This window comes from Aphanomyces invadans (genome assembly GCF_000520115.1).
Source record: "Aphanomyces invadans strain NJM9701 unplaced genomic scaffold supercont1.61, whole genome shotgun sequence".
Classification (NCBI taxonomy): Eukaryota; Oomycota; class Saprolegniomycetes; order Saprolegniales; family Verrucalvaceae; genus Aphanomyces; species Aphanomyces invadans.
In genome coordinates, this window is record NW_008580206.1 from 188,217 (window position 1) to 206,365 (window position 18,149).

General features: G+C 53.3%; 5 protein-coding genes across 7 annotated transcripts; 2 read left to right on the plus strand and 3 right to left on the minus strand.

Moving 5' to 3' along the window:
* Positions 1-116: 116 nt before the first annotated feature.
* On the plus strand, positions 117-3,094 carry H310_14141 (the record flags this gene model as incomplete). Of its 2 annotated transcripts, none has more annotated exons than XM_008881937.1 (19): positions 117-176; positions 228-341; positions 397-492; positions 545-646; positions 688-801; positions 852-959; positions 1,011-1,115; positions 1,163-1,291; positions 1,345-1,446; positions 1,499-1,576; positions 1,628-1,729; positions 1,781-1,882; positions 1,930-2,029; positions 2,087-2,176; positions 2,218-2,325; positions 2,373-2,474; positions 2,516-2,617; positions 2,671-2,769; positions 2,812-3,094. In XM_008881937.1, the coding sequence occupies 17 exons, from the start codon at positions 117-119 to the stop codon at positions 2,560-2,562; spliced, it is 1,659 nt and encodes a 552-aa protein (XP_008880159.1). In that variant the 3' UTR covers positions 2,563-2,617; positions 2,671-2,769; positions 2,812-3,094. The 2 variants fall into 2 exon arrangements, with proteins under 2 accessions (XP_008880159.1, XP_008880158.1); XM_008881936.1 differs by having other exon boundaries at positions 1,930-2,034; positions 2,812-2,974.
* H310_14142 (hypothetical protein) lies at positions 2,388-5,738 on the minus strand. The gene is made up of 19 exons (XM_008881938.1): positions 5,661-5,738; positions 5,516-5,617; positions 5,369-5,449; positions 5,219-5,320; positions 5,067-5,168; positions 4,812-5,015; positions 4,638-4,760; positions 4,496-4,597; positions 4,370-4,450; positions 4,217-4,318; positions 4,062-4,163; positions 3,913-4,014; positions 3,773-3,865; positions 3,617-3,721; positions 3,458-3,559; positions 3,307-3,408; positions 3,148-3,249; positions 2,652-3,105; positions 2,388-2,604 (listed from the first exon to the last, which is right to left on the minus strand). The coding sequence occupies exons 1-18, from the start codon at positions 5,709-5,711 to the stop codon at positions 3,028-3,030; spliced, it is 1,836 nt and encodes a 611-aa protein (XP_008880160.1). The 5' UTR covers positions 5,712-5,738; the 3' UTR covers positions 2,388-2,604; positions 2,652-3,027.
* A 179-nt stretch (positions 5,739-5,917) lies between these two features.
* Positions 5,918-8,092, minus strand: H310_14143. Of its 2 annotated transcripts, XM_008881939.1 has the most exons (10): positions 7,994-8,092; positions 7,886-7,941; positions 7,389-7,833; positions 7,234-7,338; positions 7,083-7,182; positions 6,915-7,030; positions 6,701-6,868; positions 6,604-6,650; positions 6,460-6,558; positions 5,918-6,407 (listed from the first exon to the last, which is right to left on the minus strand). In XM_008881939.1, exons 1-10 carry the CDS (start codon positions 8,039-8,041, stop codon positions 5,987-5,989), a joined length of 1,605 nt encoding a protein of 534 aa, XP_008880161.1. In that variant the 5' UTR covers positions 8,042-8,092; the 3' UTR covers positions 5,918-5,986. The 2 variants fall into 2 exon arrangements, with proteins under 2 accessions (XP_008880161.1, XP_008880162.1); XM_008881940.1 differs by having other exon boundaries at positions 5,918-6,558.
* A 2,737-nt stretch (positions 8,093-10,829) lies between these two features.
* On the minus strand, positions 10,830-11,137 carry H310_14144 (hypothetical protein; the record flags this gene model as incomplete). Its single annotated transcript, XM_008881941.1, has 2 exons — positions 10,830-11,000; positions 11,045-11,137. 2 exons carry the CDS (start codon positions 11,135-11,137, stop codon positions 10,830-10,832), a joined length of 264 nt encoding a protein of 87 aa, XP_008880163.1.
* Positions 11,138-15,837: 4,700 nt separating this feature from the next.
* On the plus strand, positions 15,838-16,255 carry H310_14145 (hypothetical protein; the record flags this gene model as incomplete). Its single annotated transcript, XM_008881942.1, has 2 exons — positions 15,838-16,077; positions 16,112-16,255. The coding sequence occupies 2 exons, from the start codon at positions 15,838-15,840 to the stop codon at positions 16,253-16,255; spliced, it is 384 nt and encodes a 127-aa protein (XP_008880164.1).
* Positions 16,256-18,149: the final 1,894 nt, after the last annotated feature.

Sequence of the window (18,149 nt, forward strand, 5' to 3'; positions counted from 1 at the left end):
CACCACGGCCGCTCTCTCCGGCCGCGTCGCCATGCGTTCCGATCCGCCGCCATCAGACTCCAGTTCGCTGGAGGGCATTCATCCGGATAACGTTAATTTGAATTTTTCACATTAAGATGTGCCAACGCCCGAACGCGTTCAACACGACGGCGCACTCCGACGAGGACCGCCAGGACGTACGGCATACGAGCACATTGACAAGATAATGGTACTCATGCGGCGATTAGTTGCACGATGCTACTCTAGTGGGCGACGACATTGAGCAGGATATGGTGTTGGACTTCCTTCACAACCTGGACAACCCCGCTCGCACGCAAATAAACGTGAACTTTGAGACACAGGTACTCGATTCATCTTCGCCGATACTCGAGTACGTTGCACGGTCAACGTGAGTAGAGTGGCATGACACCTCTCATCCTTGCGTGCATCTTGAACCAACACGTCGATCGTGTTTTGGCGGAACCGACCCTGGACATCAACTACAAGAACGCTGTAAGAATGCGCATGCTCCACGTGATCTATTTCTCATGCCACCGTTGATCAGTATGACTGCAGTGCTCTGATGGCAGCATGCGAGGCGAACCAGCTCGAGGTAGTCCAAAAGCTCCTCGCCCATCCGGCCATCGATCTCGGCGATTTGAATGCGGTACGCATTTCCGACAATGGTTATAAAAGCATCGTTCGTAGAGCTTTTGCATGGCATGCAAGGGAGGCCACGACTCCGTCGTTGATTACCTCCTCTCAACATATCCCGACATCGACTTGAACTACGGCATGACCACCGAAGACGACCAGATCGAGGTGCATCTGATGCGTGGCGACTGTCCATAGCATGTCACGGCGTTGCGTAGCACATCTCCGGGCTGGAACTGGCCATCATGAATGGACATGAGAAGGTCGTGCTATCGGTGCTCAAGCAGTGCTTCAGCACCGACTACGCAAAATTCAATGCCACCCTTGTACGTGCTGATTGAGTACCTGCCCACGTCTCATGGCTGCAAATTCGACAGCACGTCCGGGCGAGCGCTCTTAGCAAGGCTTGCCAGGTTGGCAATGTCAACATTGCCAAGCTGATTCTCGCCACGGGCAACTTTGAGAGCATCCACCTTAGCGACGTACGATCAAATTTTGTCAGCGTCGTTATCAAGACCGCTTGCTCCAGGGCATGAACGAAGCGTGCTCGAATGGCCATCTCCCCATCGTGCAGCTTCTTGTGGATGATTACGAAGTAGACATCAACTACGGGGAGCCCTTGGATGCGCTGGACTCGGACGACCCCGACATGTTTCCGGTACGTTGGTCCGTGCGTGGTGTGGAGGCGAGCGACAATCGACCTGATTGTAGCTAGGAGTCACACCGTTCTACTTGGCGTGCCAGAGCAACCACAAAGAGATTGTCCAGTACCTTCTGACGCTTCCCTGCCTGGACCCGCGCCAGCTTTGCAGTGTACCCAAACACGTGCCCCACCGATCGAAAGCTCATCTCTACCTCGCTCTAGGCACTAAATGCCGCTCCAGACATGGACATTGTCGACGTGCTATTGTCGCATCCAAAGCTCAACATAAACGACACTGTGGTGCGCCTGCACGACAATTGAATCTCCGTTGTCTGATCCAGCGACCCTTAGGGAGATCTCCCGCCGCTCACGATCGCTTGCGTCGACGGCCACCTGCCAAAGCTCGCGCGCCTCCTGGCTGTTCCGGACATTGACGTGAATTACCGACACAACGCAAGTCCATGGTGGCGGACGGGCAGGGTTGATACAGTGTTGTGGCTGTAGAACGATACAACTGCATTCATGATTGCGTGCTCCAAGGGCTCTGTCGACGCGGTGAAGCTCTTCCTCGGTCACCCCGAACTCGACTTGTCCGCCGTGAACCAGGTGCCTTGCCGACCAAATCTGTCGAGGTCGTTCTAAACTCACCTTAGCATGGCGCGGACGTCCTCAGTATTGCGAGTGACGCTGGCCATGCTGATGTGGTGTCGTTGCTGCTAGAGCATGCGCACTTTGACGCCAAGGAAGTGCGCGGTGAGGTCCGTTGATCTCTTGTCAGGTTGAATTTCAAAGCGGCAGTTGTCCGTGTAGGCCCTCGGCGTGGCGTGTGCGCACGGGCGAATCGACGTGGTGAAGCTGCTCGTGGCATGCCCCGCCATGAACGCAAACCACGTGGAACTCGTACATTTCTCATAGTGTTTCGGCATTCATCTGTCTTACAGGGTCTGTTTTTGGCTTGCCAAGGCGGCCATCACACGATCGTCCGATTTCTCTTGGAAACGTCTCCGCACGCTGTCAACGTGAATGCGTTGATGGCGATTCCGGGCCAAGTAGCCACCGCCCCCTTCCGATGCCACTAAGATCAACCGGTTTGTAGGAGAGCGCGACATGCCTCATCGTCGCATGCGGCCATGGCCACGATCGAGTCGTCGCTGTCCTACTCGAGCACCCCTCGATAGAGTTGAATGTTGTCCAGGGGGTATACATTCGATCCGTTGACGTTGTGCTCATGGGCTCTAGACGCCGTACGTGCCCCTCGTCCAAGCGTGTTCGTTTGGTCATTTTGAAGTCGTGAAGCTCTTGTTGGGCCACCCCAAGATTGACGTCCACTGCAAAGGCGCGGTACAATTACCTCTCCTGTCAAATTCCGTTGTACCTGACGATGTGCTTGAAAGGGGACCACGGCGATGGCAGCAGCCCAAGCAGGCAAGCACGTCACGGTTCAGGCCATTCTACGACAGCATGTCGCACCCAAGTGCAGGGAGCCACCCCAGGTAAGTCACAATGGGGGGATGCTGTGGTTGACGGAACTCTAGAAACGGCAAAAGCCCACCAGTCCGCCAGCATCGCACCCCACCAAGCCTTGACAACGTCGTCCGTGTGCAACGTTTCGCCATGCATGACATGCTTCGCCAGCATCACAAATATCGGAAATCGTCGAAACGAGATATGTGCATAAGCCTGTGGTATCAACTCCAGCGTCGAAACCGCAGACCCGTCGGACCACCGCGCAGCAATGGAAATCGACTGTGCTACCCTGTTGCTTGGACGCCAAGGAGGGCGAGAATATCCGGGCAGTCTTGGGCCAACATGGCGGGCGTTTGATTTTTCTACACGAGTTTGATGCGTCGAATGGAAGGCACCAAACTTACGTGGTTGGGGACCGTCATGTCGATGTTGGGGTGCTTCATCAAGGCAGCGACCACATCCACTTGATGCTTGGCGCATGCGCCAGTGAGAGCCGTGTCGCCATGCTAGTGTGTTTTTCAAGTACGTGTGCATTTTCACACCGAAAAAGTCGTCGGTCGTACCGGATTCTTGTAATTCACATTCAACGATGGTTGCTGCAACAGTAGCGACACGACGTCGGTGCACCCGTTCGAGCTGGCAAGAATGAGCGCGGTCGAGCCTCGCTGGTCACCGAGTCAGCGGGCGAGGCCTGTTTGAGGAAGGATTGCATACCGAATTGACAGCGTTGATGTCCGTGGACGGCTCGCAGAGAAGGCGCTCGACGACGCGAATGGCATTCTTGGAGCACGCGTGCATGAATGGTGTGATTCCAAGCTGATAGCAACGATGAGAACTGCATCACAATGTTGGGGCGGGCGATGCCGTGGGTACCTTGGTCGGGCGGAGAACGTCGATGGCTGGCTGAAACGTCAATAAAATGTCGACCAGATCGAGTTCGTCGAGGCCACACAGCTCGAGGAAGATGGTGTGGCCATTCTAACGCGCATTGAGGATTCATGGATGCGCGGTTGGGAGCCATCCTCGTACCGACATGAGGCTATTGAGGTCGACTGCAGACTGGTGCAGAAGGAAGTCGACTGTTTTGTTGTAGTCACTTGTGCTAAGGGCCAAAAGCAGCCCCTACGGGACCATGAGAATGGCGCCACGAAACAGGGGTCATCTTGTACATCAGCGACCATATCCACGTCCGTGGATGGCTGCGCCAGGAGCAGCTTCAAAACGTCGAGCTGGCCGTGCAGGCACGCCAAGCCAAATGCCGTCGCATTGTCCTTCACAAGTCGGTGAATTCTGTCCACTTGCTAGTAGATCGAATTACGGGGCTTTGGAGTCCCAAATCCGTTCGTGGATCGTGCACAAATAGCTCGACGATGTCTGTAAACCCGTTCGAGCACGCCATCATGAGCGCATTCACACCATCCTGGCACCGCATCATGAGAGTAGTCTCGACGGCCCCTGGCGATCGCGTCGTACCTCAAGCACGAAGTTGACGTCGAGGTCGGGGATTTGCAGGAATCGAACTACTTTTGCTGTCGACCCATCCGTGCATGCGTACGCCAGCGGAGTGATCCCAGCCTGACCGATCCACGTGACACGTCCTTTTTCGTGCGCGTGTATCTCACGTACCACACCAACGGCGTTGACGTTGACCTTGGGATGGCGAAGAATCATCTCGACAATGTGCATGTCTTGCGCCATGCACAGACCCTGCGCACAAATCCATGACACAATCGTCATGCCATGGCGTCGTACCGAGCTCAACTGGGTTCCATCAAAGTCGGGGTGTTGGAGCAGCAACGCGACGATGTCGGCATAGTTCTCGGCGCACGCGCCGGTGAATGCGCCCATCCCATCCTGTGCCACGTCAGCGCCATGAACGAGACGATGGTCGTACAGGAAACAAGTTCTGCGAGTCTTCGTCGATGTGCGTGTTGGTGTAGTTTACGTCGACCAGCTCCTCCGATAGCAAGTACTCGACAACGTTGGCATGGCCATCCAAGCACGATTCGTAGAACCCCTGGGCCGACAGCATGACCACCGAATGCCAGCGGTGGTTGAAAGGACGTACTTGGTTGAGTTGGTCTAGCAACAGCACGTTCAAGTTGACGAGCATGGTCGCAATGTCAACGTGACCACTCTTGCACGCGGCAACGAAGCCGTCTTCGACGAACTCGGCCTGGGGCCCGGCGCTGCCCGAGTGGTGCTGGAGCAAGAAGGCCGCGACGGGAAGATGTCCTTCCCGGCATGCCATTGCAAATGGACTGATACCATGCTAGTTATGCCGATGTGAACAGCGTGAGGTCGTCGAAACGAGAGACCTTACCGCGTTAACAAGCGTTGTGTCGAGCTCGGGCTGCTCGTACAAAAGCTGGACGACGTTCAGGTGCCCCATCGTGCACGCCACCATTAACGCCGTCACATCATTCTGCCAGTGGTACGGTGAGAGCGTGAAGGTGGCATGGAAGGGATCGCAACCTGGTTCTGGTAATTGATGTCGAGGGTGACCTCGAGAAGCAGACGATTTACGACGTCGATGTTGCCACATGCGCATGCAAAGATGAACGCAGTTAGACCATCCTGAGTTGCTCAGGATCGTGAGTTGCGCCGACGATGGACAGCTACTACCTCGCCTTCAAACGTGATGTCCACACCAGGACACGAGAGCAAGAACTCCACGACATCCAAGTCACACGCAACATGGAGGCCCTAACACATATGGAGGGGGTAAAGCGAGGCTGTACAAGAGCAAGACCACGGCGGTCTACAACACACTCGGTCGAGTTCAGTTGGGTTCACGAGGTCCTTGACGAGGTCGAGGTCGCCGTCTTGACATGCTTGAAGGAATGGCGTTGGCTGGACCGTCGGCTCTTCCATCTACACGTCTGCATGAGGCAAGGGACGTCGTCAAGGTCCCTACAGGTTCTTGCGGGGCTGCAGCGGTCGCGTCGACGGTGCCCTTGGTGCACATTGGCGATTGTTGGAATGACCGTCGTCACGCAGGGAAAACCAAATGTCCCATTCCCAAACACGCACCGAATCCCTGCCATCCGGATAGATGAAGAGGTATCTAATTTAAAATATGTTGGCACCATCCCGATAAACTCAGGTGCTTTTTCCCCAATGTAAATCCCACATGACGTATGCCGTGCAATTGTGATTGCACGCTCGGATGGAGCCGACGCCGTCGCCATGGAAGGAGGACAATGACAGACGAAGTACGTGCATTGAGCTACACATTATCATCTATCTCGACGAAGGATGCAACGTACCTTTCCTTCTCTTGGGTGAATGCGTGTGTGGCGTGGAATCGTCGGTGACGCAATCCGTCCGCCTCTTGCCATTCACCACGCCAAGCTGCTCCGTCGACGGTCGTGCGATCCATCGCGGGAGCTGGGTCCTCCGCACGTAATGCACTTGGAGGTCCATGTCGCTTGTTCGCTGCGGCCACAGATCTAACACAGCCGCAAATTCCTGCACGGCGGCAGTGAAATCCACACTAAACCGCTGCGCATTGTCGGGCAAGTGGAACGCAAGCCCCACGAAGCAGCTCGACGACGTTACGCCAGTGCTGGTGCTACTGGTAGCAGTATCAGTCTGATCGTCGGTGGGGATGTCGTAGAAGCGCGCGAACGGAGCGATGTCGACATCTTCCATTTGCTCCAGTCTAGTCATCCGTGCTGGCTAAAGCATTCGAATGAAACGCGCCTTTGTCGTACCGGCCAAACAGGGAGCGCAGTCGGGATTCAACCCAGCCAAACCACGACGTGAAATGCGCCGGATCGGACGAAACATCGATGCGGAGAAAGTGCTCCCACCTAGACAAGCCTCGATAAGGTCCTTTCCCGACAGTCCATCCACACCGGTTAAAAAACGACGATTCAAGGAACAGCTCTTCCCATGGCAGGCTCTACCAAGACGCGCCGTTAGCTTTGAAAAACACACCAACGCAAGGCCGACCTGGAGCTCAATGTCGACACACACCGTCGCCGCCTGCCGGAACTCTGCCTGCATGAGGCGCAACGTACAATCCAGGACGTTGTAGGACGAGTTCATGGCGGGAAATGCCGGGGTGATGATGGGCATGAGGTGGAGCCGGTCCCGAGGGTATAACTTGGGATTCCACGACTACACTCGATGACAAGACCAGCGACGTGCCGATGCGAGCTCGTACCTGGAGATGGTGGAGTTCCGCATGCTTGCCATCGTCGTCCATGATGTTGTTGAGCAAAATGGGATTTGGCCAGATCCATTGGTGGTAAACGCGGAAAAATTTGGTCAGAAGCGTTCCTGGAAAAATGGGTCGATCACTCGGCAGGATGGCCAAGGGAGTGCAAGGTACCCGCAAGGGACTGGGGGTACAATTGGCACACGCGAGCGACGAGGATGGCCCAGTTGACTCCTCCGAGGAAGCCCAGCACGTTCGAGTAGATGCCTCGCATCTACAGACATGTCATTCCACATGCCGACGACTGGTATCAAGGTAGCAGTACGCGCGCCCAATGCTTGACTGCCACCAGCGTCAAGCGGAACTGGTCCAGGTTGGGGACAAGTTGCAGGATCATTTCAGCCACGCGGCAACCGTTCAAACTCCGCACCTACGGACGCCATGGGTGAGTCAGCACTGACGAAAATGGCGAGTACGTACACCCGGCTCGTCAACGTCACGTAGAGTCTTCGGGTCGAGCAGATCGATGTCTTCCGGAACACTCGCAACGTCCAGAGCGACGAAAAGGAGATCGATTGCGACGCCCAACACTTGGAATTTGATCACGGGCACATACGCGTCAGGGATCGAATGCACCGACGTGACTTGCGCTTGGTGCTTGAGTAGCAATGGGAACGACGTGAAGAACCCCAAGCGGGAACAGTGGCGAGGAGCGAGGCATAGCGTATCGATATCAGCTTCCGGACTGTGAACTCCCAAGCGATACGATCCAAACGTGCGAATCTGAGTCAGCGACGTTGCATCCACAACCAGCCCTCGTTTCGTTGCTTCATTTTGAGCCCATTGCTCCACCCATGCACCAACGAGCTCCAGCGCATTTTCACGGCGAAGGCTTCCCTCGGCGCTTTCGTACAAATTCCACTGCCTGCAGACGAACGAGAGTCAGTAGTGACAAGTGGATGTCCTCCACGCTCTACCTGAGCGTGTCTGTGAGGGACGACGTCAATTGATGGTCTGTTGATGTTGGGCCAGCCTACGTACGACAACCACGGCGATGAGCGAGCGCTCTGTCGTGTGACGCCTACCAGTGAGATGGGCGGCGTGATCCCATTGTTCGATCCGTGCAAGTACATGCCCGTGCCGTCGGGCTTGTCGGTCCGTGTTGCGTTGGTGTGAACCACGCGAATTCGAACCTCGCAATCGTGACAATCGCTCCGGGACCTACATTCCCCACGACTTTGAAATTTTACAAAATATAAGGAAAAACAGTTTGTCGACATATACATACATGCATCATACTTACGTACATGCATCTGCCAAAGAGGGACAGTGAGGTGGATGAGAGGATGAAATTCTTTGTATGGTGGGTTTGAAATTCAAATGCACGAGGCGGACATGTTGGCACCAAGTCCTCTCTAGTAAATGAAGGTCCGTATGACTTTGGTTGAGAAGCATAAATTGCACGTTCTTCACATGGAAATCCCCTCGCAAACGTACACCCCGGATGGGGCGAAAGAAACGCTTCATCTCTCGTGTACACCATCCAAATCCACAATTGAAAACAGCGTTTTTTCGGGTTTCGAAGTTTCGTTGCCTCTCCTTCTTGATGGGTTGACATTACAAGTTCCATGTGCGACGCAAACTCACGAGCAAGATGCAGCACGGTGACGAGTTTCAGAGTCGCCCGAGGCAGTCAGCACCGGCCGCAAACCATGAAGAAAGCAACGAGTGCCTAAGATTTCAAGGACATCTACAAAATGGATGAGACTTCGTTCTATTTTGACCTTGATTACACATAACCGTGTTGTTCCGCACCCCGCACCTTCGACGGGACGTCGAAGGTACAGGAGCCGCTCGCTTGGTCCGATTCACAATGCAAACTGAATTACAGTCAGTTAGTCAGCATAGCCAAAACAAGTGTTGCGCAGTTTCCAGGGAGCGGCAGCCGATCGGGCGCTGGGAATGGCGGTCCGGGTTCCATTGATGCTTGCAGCCGAAGGACAGCGCGTTGTGTTGTAGTCGGAACAGGTCGGCGAAGAGTGGCAATAAATTCTTGTCTTGCTTGAGTTCATACTTCCAGATCGACAAAACTGCATCGGTTCTGGAAGGGACAGTCGCGCCCACGGGGTCTGGCGGCGGAGCTTTTTTCACAAGGAGTGAAAAAAGGTGCTTGTTCCTCAAGGACAATGGGGTCCAACCAAGGCAAATGGTGTTTGGCGCGCCTTGGAGAGCAAGAACCTTGACCATGGTGCGTAGCCTGAGCAACTTGATGCTGGTGGCAACATGTGGCATGCCTAGGCCTCCTTGAGAGCGCGGTAGGTGTAGCCAAGTCTTGGAAAGTAGTTTGCGATGAGACCTTGCTTGTGGAGTCGGCCATACACAAAGTCGATGGTAATTTCTTCGATTTCCGACACCACCGAGTCGGGGACGTGGCAAGTCGCTGCTGTATACCACAGCAGGGGAAGCACCATGGTCTGCAAAATGACCACCCGGCCATGCAAGGTTCTTGAGCGGTACTTCCATAGGTTGCAGCGACTTGAAATTGCTTGAACGATAGCGCGATACCGGTCTTCATCAGTGATGTCCGGTCCTTCTTGGATTCCAAGCCAGCGACATTTTTCAGAGCGCTGAATAAACTTGGGGCCTTGTAGTTGGTGAACAGTAGCAACAAGGTCTTCAGGATAAGTTGGGCAAAATGGCATCACGATGGTCTTGCTGACGTTGAGCTTCATCCCGGTAGCCGAGCAAAATTCTTGAACACACGCCAGAAAAGTTGCTGAGTCTTCCAGGGAGTGCAACAGGCCCGTGACGTCGTCGGCAAAGGCAATCGTGAGATGTCGTTGAGTCGGCGTTGAGATGCCCAGGTGGGAGAGCTTGACTCGCAGGTAAACCAGTAAAGGTTCAATAAAAAGCACAAAAAGTGCCGGCGAGATCGGATCCCCTTGGCGAACGCCGCTGCCCAGCACAAACGGATCCAGGGGGGAAGAGTTGAATAAAATCGAGACTTCCGTGTCGGCAAACAGAGTCTCCATCCAGGCGCGGTAATTTGGCCCAAAGCCAAAGTGCTCGAGCGTCCGAATGAGAACTTGTCTTGAGACGGAGTCGAAAGCCTTGGCAAAGTCGCACATGATTGCACCCGCGGTCTTGATGTCGTTGGACTTGCACCACCGCTGAAGGTCGTGAAATCTTGTCAAGGCATGCTGGATGGAGCGGCCCGGCGTAAAACCATATTGGTCAGACCCCAATAAATAGGGCAAGACCAAATTGGTTCGCTTGGCAAGCATTGCAGGCGCGAATTTCGCAGCAACATTGAGCAATGTCAATGGCCGATAGTTTGAGTGCACATCCTTGAAGCCCCCCCTTGAAAAGCAACGAGAGGGAGGCTTTGCGTTGCAGGTCAGTCATTCGCTTCCTTGAAAAGTTGAAGTCGTGGACTTGAGCAAGGAAAGCACCCCACAGGTCGGAGTTGACTTGGAAGTATTCGTAGGGCAATCCGTCGGGCCCTGGCGCTTTATTCTTGGGGCCTGAGCGGATTGAGCTTGTGAATTCTTCAGGGGAAAGGTGGGTTTCAAGCGAAGTCTTCTGTTCTTCCGAAAGACGTGCAGTTGTATGCTGCAAAATTTTGCTGTGCAGCGAAAGGTTGATGTCTTGAGCTGGGGCTTCAGCGTCGGCGGAAGTAGAGTGAAAAATCTTGCCCCAGTAGCGCCGGCAATGCGCTGCTTGAATGTTCCAGTCATGTGCATCTTTGACGGGGAATTTACTAGCGCGCTGCTGGCTGACTGGGGGACGGAGGAAAATGCGCGAGCATTTTTCTTGAGAGTCGACTGTTCTCGAAATAAGTCGAGTTCGTTCCGTTCTTTGATTCTTCGCAGTGCATCTTGGAGATCTTGCTTGGCTTTGACAAGTTCTTCCGCAAGGGCTTCACTTGGGGAAGCGGCAAGTGCAGTCGAAAGGCCCGCGACGCTGATCGCAATCCCGGAGGTCTTCTTCGCGCTGGGCAGACACGATAGACTGGAGATATTTCTTGTCGTGAAACAAGTGATCCTCCAGGACCTTGGCAGGGTTGTAGTCGGGGTCTTCCTTGGGCATAGGCTGGCCATGGTGCACTTCAGCGTAAACGAAATATGTTGGCGGACTTCAGGCAGGGCCAACACCCATGTGGGCAGCGCCAAGGGGCTTTTTTCTTGTGCTGGAAAGAATTTGCGGTCAAGGAAAAACAATCGTCGCATGATCGTTGTGGAAAAAGGCTTGGTACAGTACTTGTCCACTTGATATCGGTTCGACTGGAGATTTTCTTGATGAAATGCGCCCGAAAAGAAAACGTAGTCGATTCGATTCGAGTGCGTTGGATTGGAATAAACTCGGCGGTCGAGATGATATAACCGCCAAGAGTCCACAACACCCAACGCAGTCATCCTACGCTCCAATTCTTCAAGTCCTTGACATCTTCGGTGGGAAGCAACAACTTTATCCAAGGAGGAGTTCAGGACAAGGTTGAGGTCGCCGCAGACGATGTGGCGCGCAGAGTCTTCGAAGTCGAAGGGGAGGAAGTTGAAAAAGTCGGCTTTGCTTGTGTCTTCACCCGTAAGTGCATAGACGACGTGGATGTAGACTTGAAAGTCGGCCAACCGACCCTTATCCTCTAGATAGCGGTTTCGGTTATTCGCTGGCAAGTCGACAGGAGTAACATCTTCCAGAGCTTGAATGGGGCACAAGCTGGAGAAGAGCAGAGCACACCCGTCGCGCTTGGAATAAAGATTGCAACTTTGACCAAAAATTTGAGCCGTTGGCATCAGTCTTGGACCAGTTGAGGGCAGTCATGGCGAGCATGTCTTCAGAGGAGATGTGGGTTTCTTGGAGCGCGATAAAGTCGAAGCGTCGAAGCGGGTAAAAGTCGTGAGGGGTATTTTTTGCTAGCCCATTGGCATTAATGGATATACCATTAATGCCCCAATTATGGGCTGGCGCAAATACTTGACTTGATCATGGCAGAAAAGGCTGCAGCAAAGGGTGCCGTAAAGGCAGACGAGATCATTGCTTGGCCAAGATCCGAGTATACCCAGTCAGAGAGGGTGTCGTCCGACCAAAGCAGCAGCCTTGTACTGTCGATAGAGACCAGTTCTTCGACGTGGAGTGCCGCAGCCAGCTTGACAGGGTCAAAATACACGGATGGAGCAGCCAAGTAGGCGGCAGAGCGCATGCTGGGTCGCATGCTGCACCCAGAAGTCGGTAAGTCAAGGGTCTTCAAGCGCAGACGGAAAAAGGAAGGTTGTGCTTGGACGGCTTCGAGAAACCGCCTAGTGACGCGTTGGCAGAGTCAGCCTTGGTTGTAACTTGAATTTCTTCAAGTTTGATATCTTCAGTCGGCACAGGAAAAAGTCGAGCTATGATTTTCTTGTGCCAGGTTGAAGGGGGGTCCTTGGACGTAGGCAAGGACTGAGTTATCGCTGGCGGTGCTGGCGACGTCGTCGGCACTTGTTGCTGCGATGGTGGGGTGGTTGCCTTGGTAGGACGCTCGGGAAATTTTCGCCGTTTCCCCTCGAGACGGGCGGCACAATTTCATTGAGCGCTGAGATCTTGTGCACCACACAGGTCGGCGGTTGATCGACAGCTAAAACGATTTCGCGAAGCGGCTCATCTTCCTTGTGCTGAGACCAAAGGTAGCCAGGCACTTGCTTTGAGTTGAAAATAACCTTGAGCAAGTTGGAGTGCAAAAACACTCCCGCCGAAATGGTGGGGAAAACCGACACCGGAGAGCAACCGCGATTTTCGAAAAAGTCGAAAACATCCAGGGGGTGACAGCCGAGGGCACGCGGTGGAGCTGGACCCAATAAAATTGCCCAACCAACGATGGGGCGTGAATAATGTGGTCATAACCACAAATATTCACGACCAGGTTGCGCAAAAGTCCGCTGATTTCCAGGTTGTTGGTAAAAAATCGCACACCTTTGCCACGCACCATGGCAAAGCCAAACAAATGGGGTCTTGCCGTAACCCAAGCTGGGTCAGAGAACTCTAAAAGTGAGTTCATGATGACCGCCAGCGGAAAGGTTTGGGTGAGATTGGCCGCAGGGATCCAAAACTCTTGGGAGTCTTCCCTGGCACAAGGGGAAGATGGAATAAGAGCACGACGTTCTTGCGGCGACGCCTGGAGCGCTTGAAGAATTAATCCTTCAGGGAGAGCGCTTACGGCACGTTGGTGGGTGGTGTACCATTTGCGCCGCCAGGTGTCAACGTTCGGCGGCGGAATCTTCGTGGCAGATGCAGCCCCCGCATAAGAGTGGCTAATAACCGGCTTTTTCGGGCGGCCAGCAGGACTGTCGGTGGGTAGAGCGGGGGTGGGAGTGTCCAGACGGGGATATGTTGAAGATATTTCCAGTCCCAATGAGGACGGAAATATGTTCAACATATCGCCGTCTGGAATATCCAGGTGGGTAGGGACAGAAGGGTCGAGACCAGCGGATGCGGCAAGAGAAGCGGCAGAAAGAACCGGCAGACCAGTATTTTCGGCTTGACCGGCTTCTGCAAGCACACCCATGTCAATGTCCATAGATAAATCTAGTGAACGTGACAGTGGGTGCCCACGCAGGCCCTGCGTTGTCGCAGGGAAGTTCGGACGAATCAAGTTGCTGGGCAGCATGATAATCAGACCAGTTTTCGCGTTTTTTGAGCGAGCAAAGCCGACTCGACGAAGCTACCCGACGGGCGATAGCAATGGAAACAGGGTCAAGGGATTCCGCAGGACTCTCCAATGCACTGGATTCCAAGGAATCACCTGAGGAGATAGCTTCGACTGCCCCCACCGAATGCTGAGTTAACGACGAACTCAGGCAGTCAGAGGGGGGGGCGGGAGTCAAGCTGAGCCGCTAAAAGATCCGAGGGACCTGCACCGGTAGAAGTCGCGCTTACGCTGGCGCCCACTCCAACGAGGGCATCGAGGCTCGTGGCAGTGACGCAATGACCACTGCCTACAGTCCTTCCAGCGGTTTCGCCTTCTCTGGTGGTGAGATCAGGCCGGTCATCAGCCACACAGGCAACAGCGACGTCAGGCGGGATGGCGGTGGCATCGCTGTCGTTGACAGCAGCACGGGTGGCGTCGCGGGAAGCAAGACGGGGAACTCGCGGTGTCGCCGGGATGGCGGCATCACGGGGAAAAGCACGAGAGGAAGCGGTGGGCATAGCTGCACAGAAAATTTGAGTTGAGACGGGTGCATCTGTGCACCAGAAGGCAAATTCGAAGGTCTACTAGTAAGGACCTAAGCCAATCAGATGCCCCCAAACAGTCGCTTTTTCACCAATCAGATCTTATTCTGATTTGCGTTCCACCGAAATTTGACATCTTGGTTTGGGATACGGCCAACCGACCTTCGCGCGGTTGAGTCGGATCTGGGCACCCAGAACACTTTCCCCTCCTAGAGAGAGTGTCCGAGCGTTTCTTCTAAGGCCGCCCGCAGTGTCTAGATTTCTTCTTCGCCAGCGTTCTTTACAATCCAACGCCGCATCACAACCGCAATGTCTTCGTACAATTCGAATGCAGGTTCCCAAGACGCTTCTTCTTCTTCTAGCCCCTTCCACTTGACCAGAACTTCATGTCTTCCTTTGTTGCAACGCGCCGCCAAGAGGGCCTCGACGTAGAAACTTTCTTCACTGAACGCGGCGTAATCCATCAGGTTAATTGTCACGTCGAGATCCGCGTCGCGAAAGAACTTGAGCCGGCTGGCGTGGTGCAACATTGTCTCGTACGGCTCGACCAGTTGCTAACTTCCATGACGTAGTCTGAGTTCACTCTTGACACGCGGTAAGGCCCTTTCCAATTCAGGGCCAACTTGTTCAGGTACTTCAGCACCCGGCCAACAAGTACGAAATCGCCAACTGCAAACTTCGCCATGAGTACATTCTACTTTCGCCCATGCTGGTCTCTGGCTTGCCTGCGCAACTTCACGCTTCGCACAGCGACATCCCGATGCAAGTCGGCTAGAGCTTGTCGCAACTCGGCCATGTGCTTCATTCTTGTGTTGGCAAGCCAGTCCACGGTCACCACTTCCTTTGTCCTTGGATGTACGAACCCAGCAATCGGTGGTGTTGACGGCAAACATTGAAACGCCGTCACCGGAGACGCATAACCCAGCCGATCCGCCGGCTGGTGGTTCAGGGCATTTTGAACGAGCGGCAATACCCTGTGCCACTCGTCCTGTCGCAACTTCATCTCGCTGAGGAGGGTCTACATCCCGCGCTTCACGAGGCTGTTCATCACGTCCACCGTCCCGTTCGCCCATGGCGTGTAAGGCGCGGTGATGTGGTAGTGGGCTCCGATCATCTTCTTTATCCTGTCCACCGCTTCGTTCTTGAAATGGCTACCGCCATCTGACACCCATGTCCGGATCGTGCCGTGTGTGACAATCCAGTCCAGCTACGCGTTGGCTGTACTCGCGGCACCCGCTGTAGCCGAGGGAAACATGCGACAAAATCCGCTCATGTCGTCCTTCACAACAAGCACGTAATTCCAGCCGTTCGAGGCTGGAGGCAGATGTAACCAGTCGAAATGGATCAGCTCGTTAGGGCGTTCCGCATGCAACGCCGCGCCCCATGGGCGCGGAACCACGACTCCGTCCACACAGGGGCAATTCAAACAGCCACCGACGAAGGCCTCGATGTCTTCCTTGGCTGTCGCCCACTCGAACCGATCGAGTACGCCCCATCACAGTCCCACGTGTGGTTACCAAGGCCGTGTACCGCCAATACCTAGTGGAGCATGTGATTCCCGCGATCAAGCTAAAGTGGCCTGGCCGACGCTCTGAAGTAATTTGGATACAGCAAGACAACGCACGGCCCCACGTCGCAGCCGACGACCCTGCTATTGTTGCTGCGGGCCATTCGAACGGGTGGAACATTAAGCTAACACTGCAACCCCCCATTAGTCCGGACTTTAATGTCCTGGACCTTTTTCAACGCTATCCAAAGTTTGCAGCATCGATCGCTGGCCCGCACTATCGACGAGCTTGTGTCTGCCGTCGAGGTGGCGTTCAAAGACCTGCATCATGTTGTGCTGGACAAGACCTTTGTCACATTGCAAACAGTCATGGAAGAAACGTTGAAAGTTGGGGGCGACAACTGTTTCACTCTGCCGCATTCGAAAAAGGACAAGCTGTCAAAGGAAGGTAAGTTGAAGGTTCGTCCTGTTTGCAACGTTGATGCAATTGCAGGCACGTCTTCTATGTGAAGAACAAATGGACCGACTTAGTGAAGTGTTCAATGTGTCATGCTCGATTGGATTGTCCATGAACCGGGACGGGATTAGTCGAGTGTGTGATGTGATCAACCACATTGCTCTAGATAATGACGACTAATACTTGCAGTACATCATGGTGGTGTTGGTAAATTAATCATGACGCAGCCTGGCACTAAACACCCTACAGGGTTGCTACAGGTAGACCGTCAGTCAAAGCTGCCACTGACCTGTAGCAACCCTGTGGTGCCTCAAACCTCCTCTGTCGCCCCGGACTTTGCGACACCATTGTCAAGCAACGAAACCCCATGATTGAAGGATTTGATGGACATTCATCCTGCCTCAAACAAGTCAACGAAGTCGCAGGAACTTTAGTATTGGAAGGATTGTAGCGGTGTAGGGCACAGAGGTGGCCAAGGAGAAGAGGTGACTGAGCAGGCGAAGGGAGAAAAGCAAAGTGAGTAGATTGTTGGAGTTTCAACAGAAGCTAATCTGAGGACATAGATATGGAGCATTCAGCAAGATGTGTCATGCTTGTCGCAGGATGAGCGGCTTATGGGTAAGCCACACAACAAGGATGGACGCTTCCAGATCTATAGTTTACGGAATGGCATCTCGTAAAAAAGGACTTTGACATCATTCTGGGAAAAACTTGGTTTCATCGTTACAATCCCAACTTCGACAGAAAAAATCACAAGTTACTCTCGATTAAACCACGCGGAGAGTAAGTCAGTCCCAAGTGTGGACAATGCATAGGTGATCAAGATTACCACTGTCGCAAGTGAAGTGAAGACGATCCTACTGCAAATTCAACAAGTTTTGGACAAGTATGCTATGATGTTCCCCAACGCCTTACCTGACGCGTTGCCACCCCAGCGAGGAATTGAGTTTGACCTTTCCATACGTTCGGACACAAAGCCGCAGTATAGCCCGCCGTTTCGTTTGTCGCAAATCGAGCAAGCTTCATTGGACAATTTTATCAATGATCTCGAGCGAAAGGGTTAGATTCAGCTTTCCAACAGTGACTGGGTATTTTGTGTTGATCGATTGTCGATTTGACTCCTTTGTACTGACATCCTGTATCTTGTCATGAATAACGATGTCACAAACGTATTACGTACTGTACCATCGAGGTCATCCTGTCCATGTTTATCATTCCACACTATGGTCTGACTAGCGCCAACGATTGCCACGGCCGAGGTCGACAAGATCTGAGGATTCGTCAAGCAAAGTCGCCCATCTAGCTTAACTAAAGAAGAACGTCTCAACATTTTACTTCTTCACGCTCACTTTCGACATGATGGTATGGAGGATGCATCGGACTCACCGAGTTGCGGGACTACCCTTGGTCTCCAGGACTCTGCAGATGAACACGTGACGGCGGATGAGCAAGTGCTATCAGACATCAGCCATGCATCATACGACGATGACCATATCTGCGATCATCGATTAAGCAGCAGCAACTCGTCCAGCAGCGAGTGGGCGACGACTGTGGTCTTTGGCACCTGTAGAAAAGTAAACTGACGGCTTATAATTTTTATACCACTCTGCGTTGCATAGTAGAGTGAGCGGCGGAACGGAACGCCATCAGAAATTTGACTCGGACTACTCTATTTTGTCCAATAATATTACTTACTAGAATAAAGCAATGTAATTGGCTAGTGATACTATTCATCTAAATTTATCAGACGCGAGTCCTAAAAGTCTATGATCTGCAATAATGAGTAACAGAGGTCAATTTTACAATGTCAAAGAGCTCTTTCCTACAGTATCACAACCTGCAATAATATTTGAAAGCGGATTCATTCAAGAATGAAAGTCCTGATATCCCCCCGACTTGGACACGGTGTAAAATAAACACTCTCTATGGATAAAATATAAGTCCCTCCAGGAATATTTGAATTTTTAAACTGCAATGTACTTTTGATCTCCATCACTTCAAAATGAAACAGTGGATGACACTGGCCGACAAGAGCGACTTGTTCGCGCAACACATGCAAAAGCAACAAGCGACA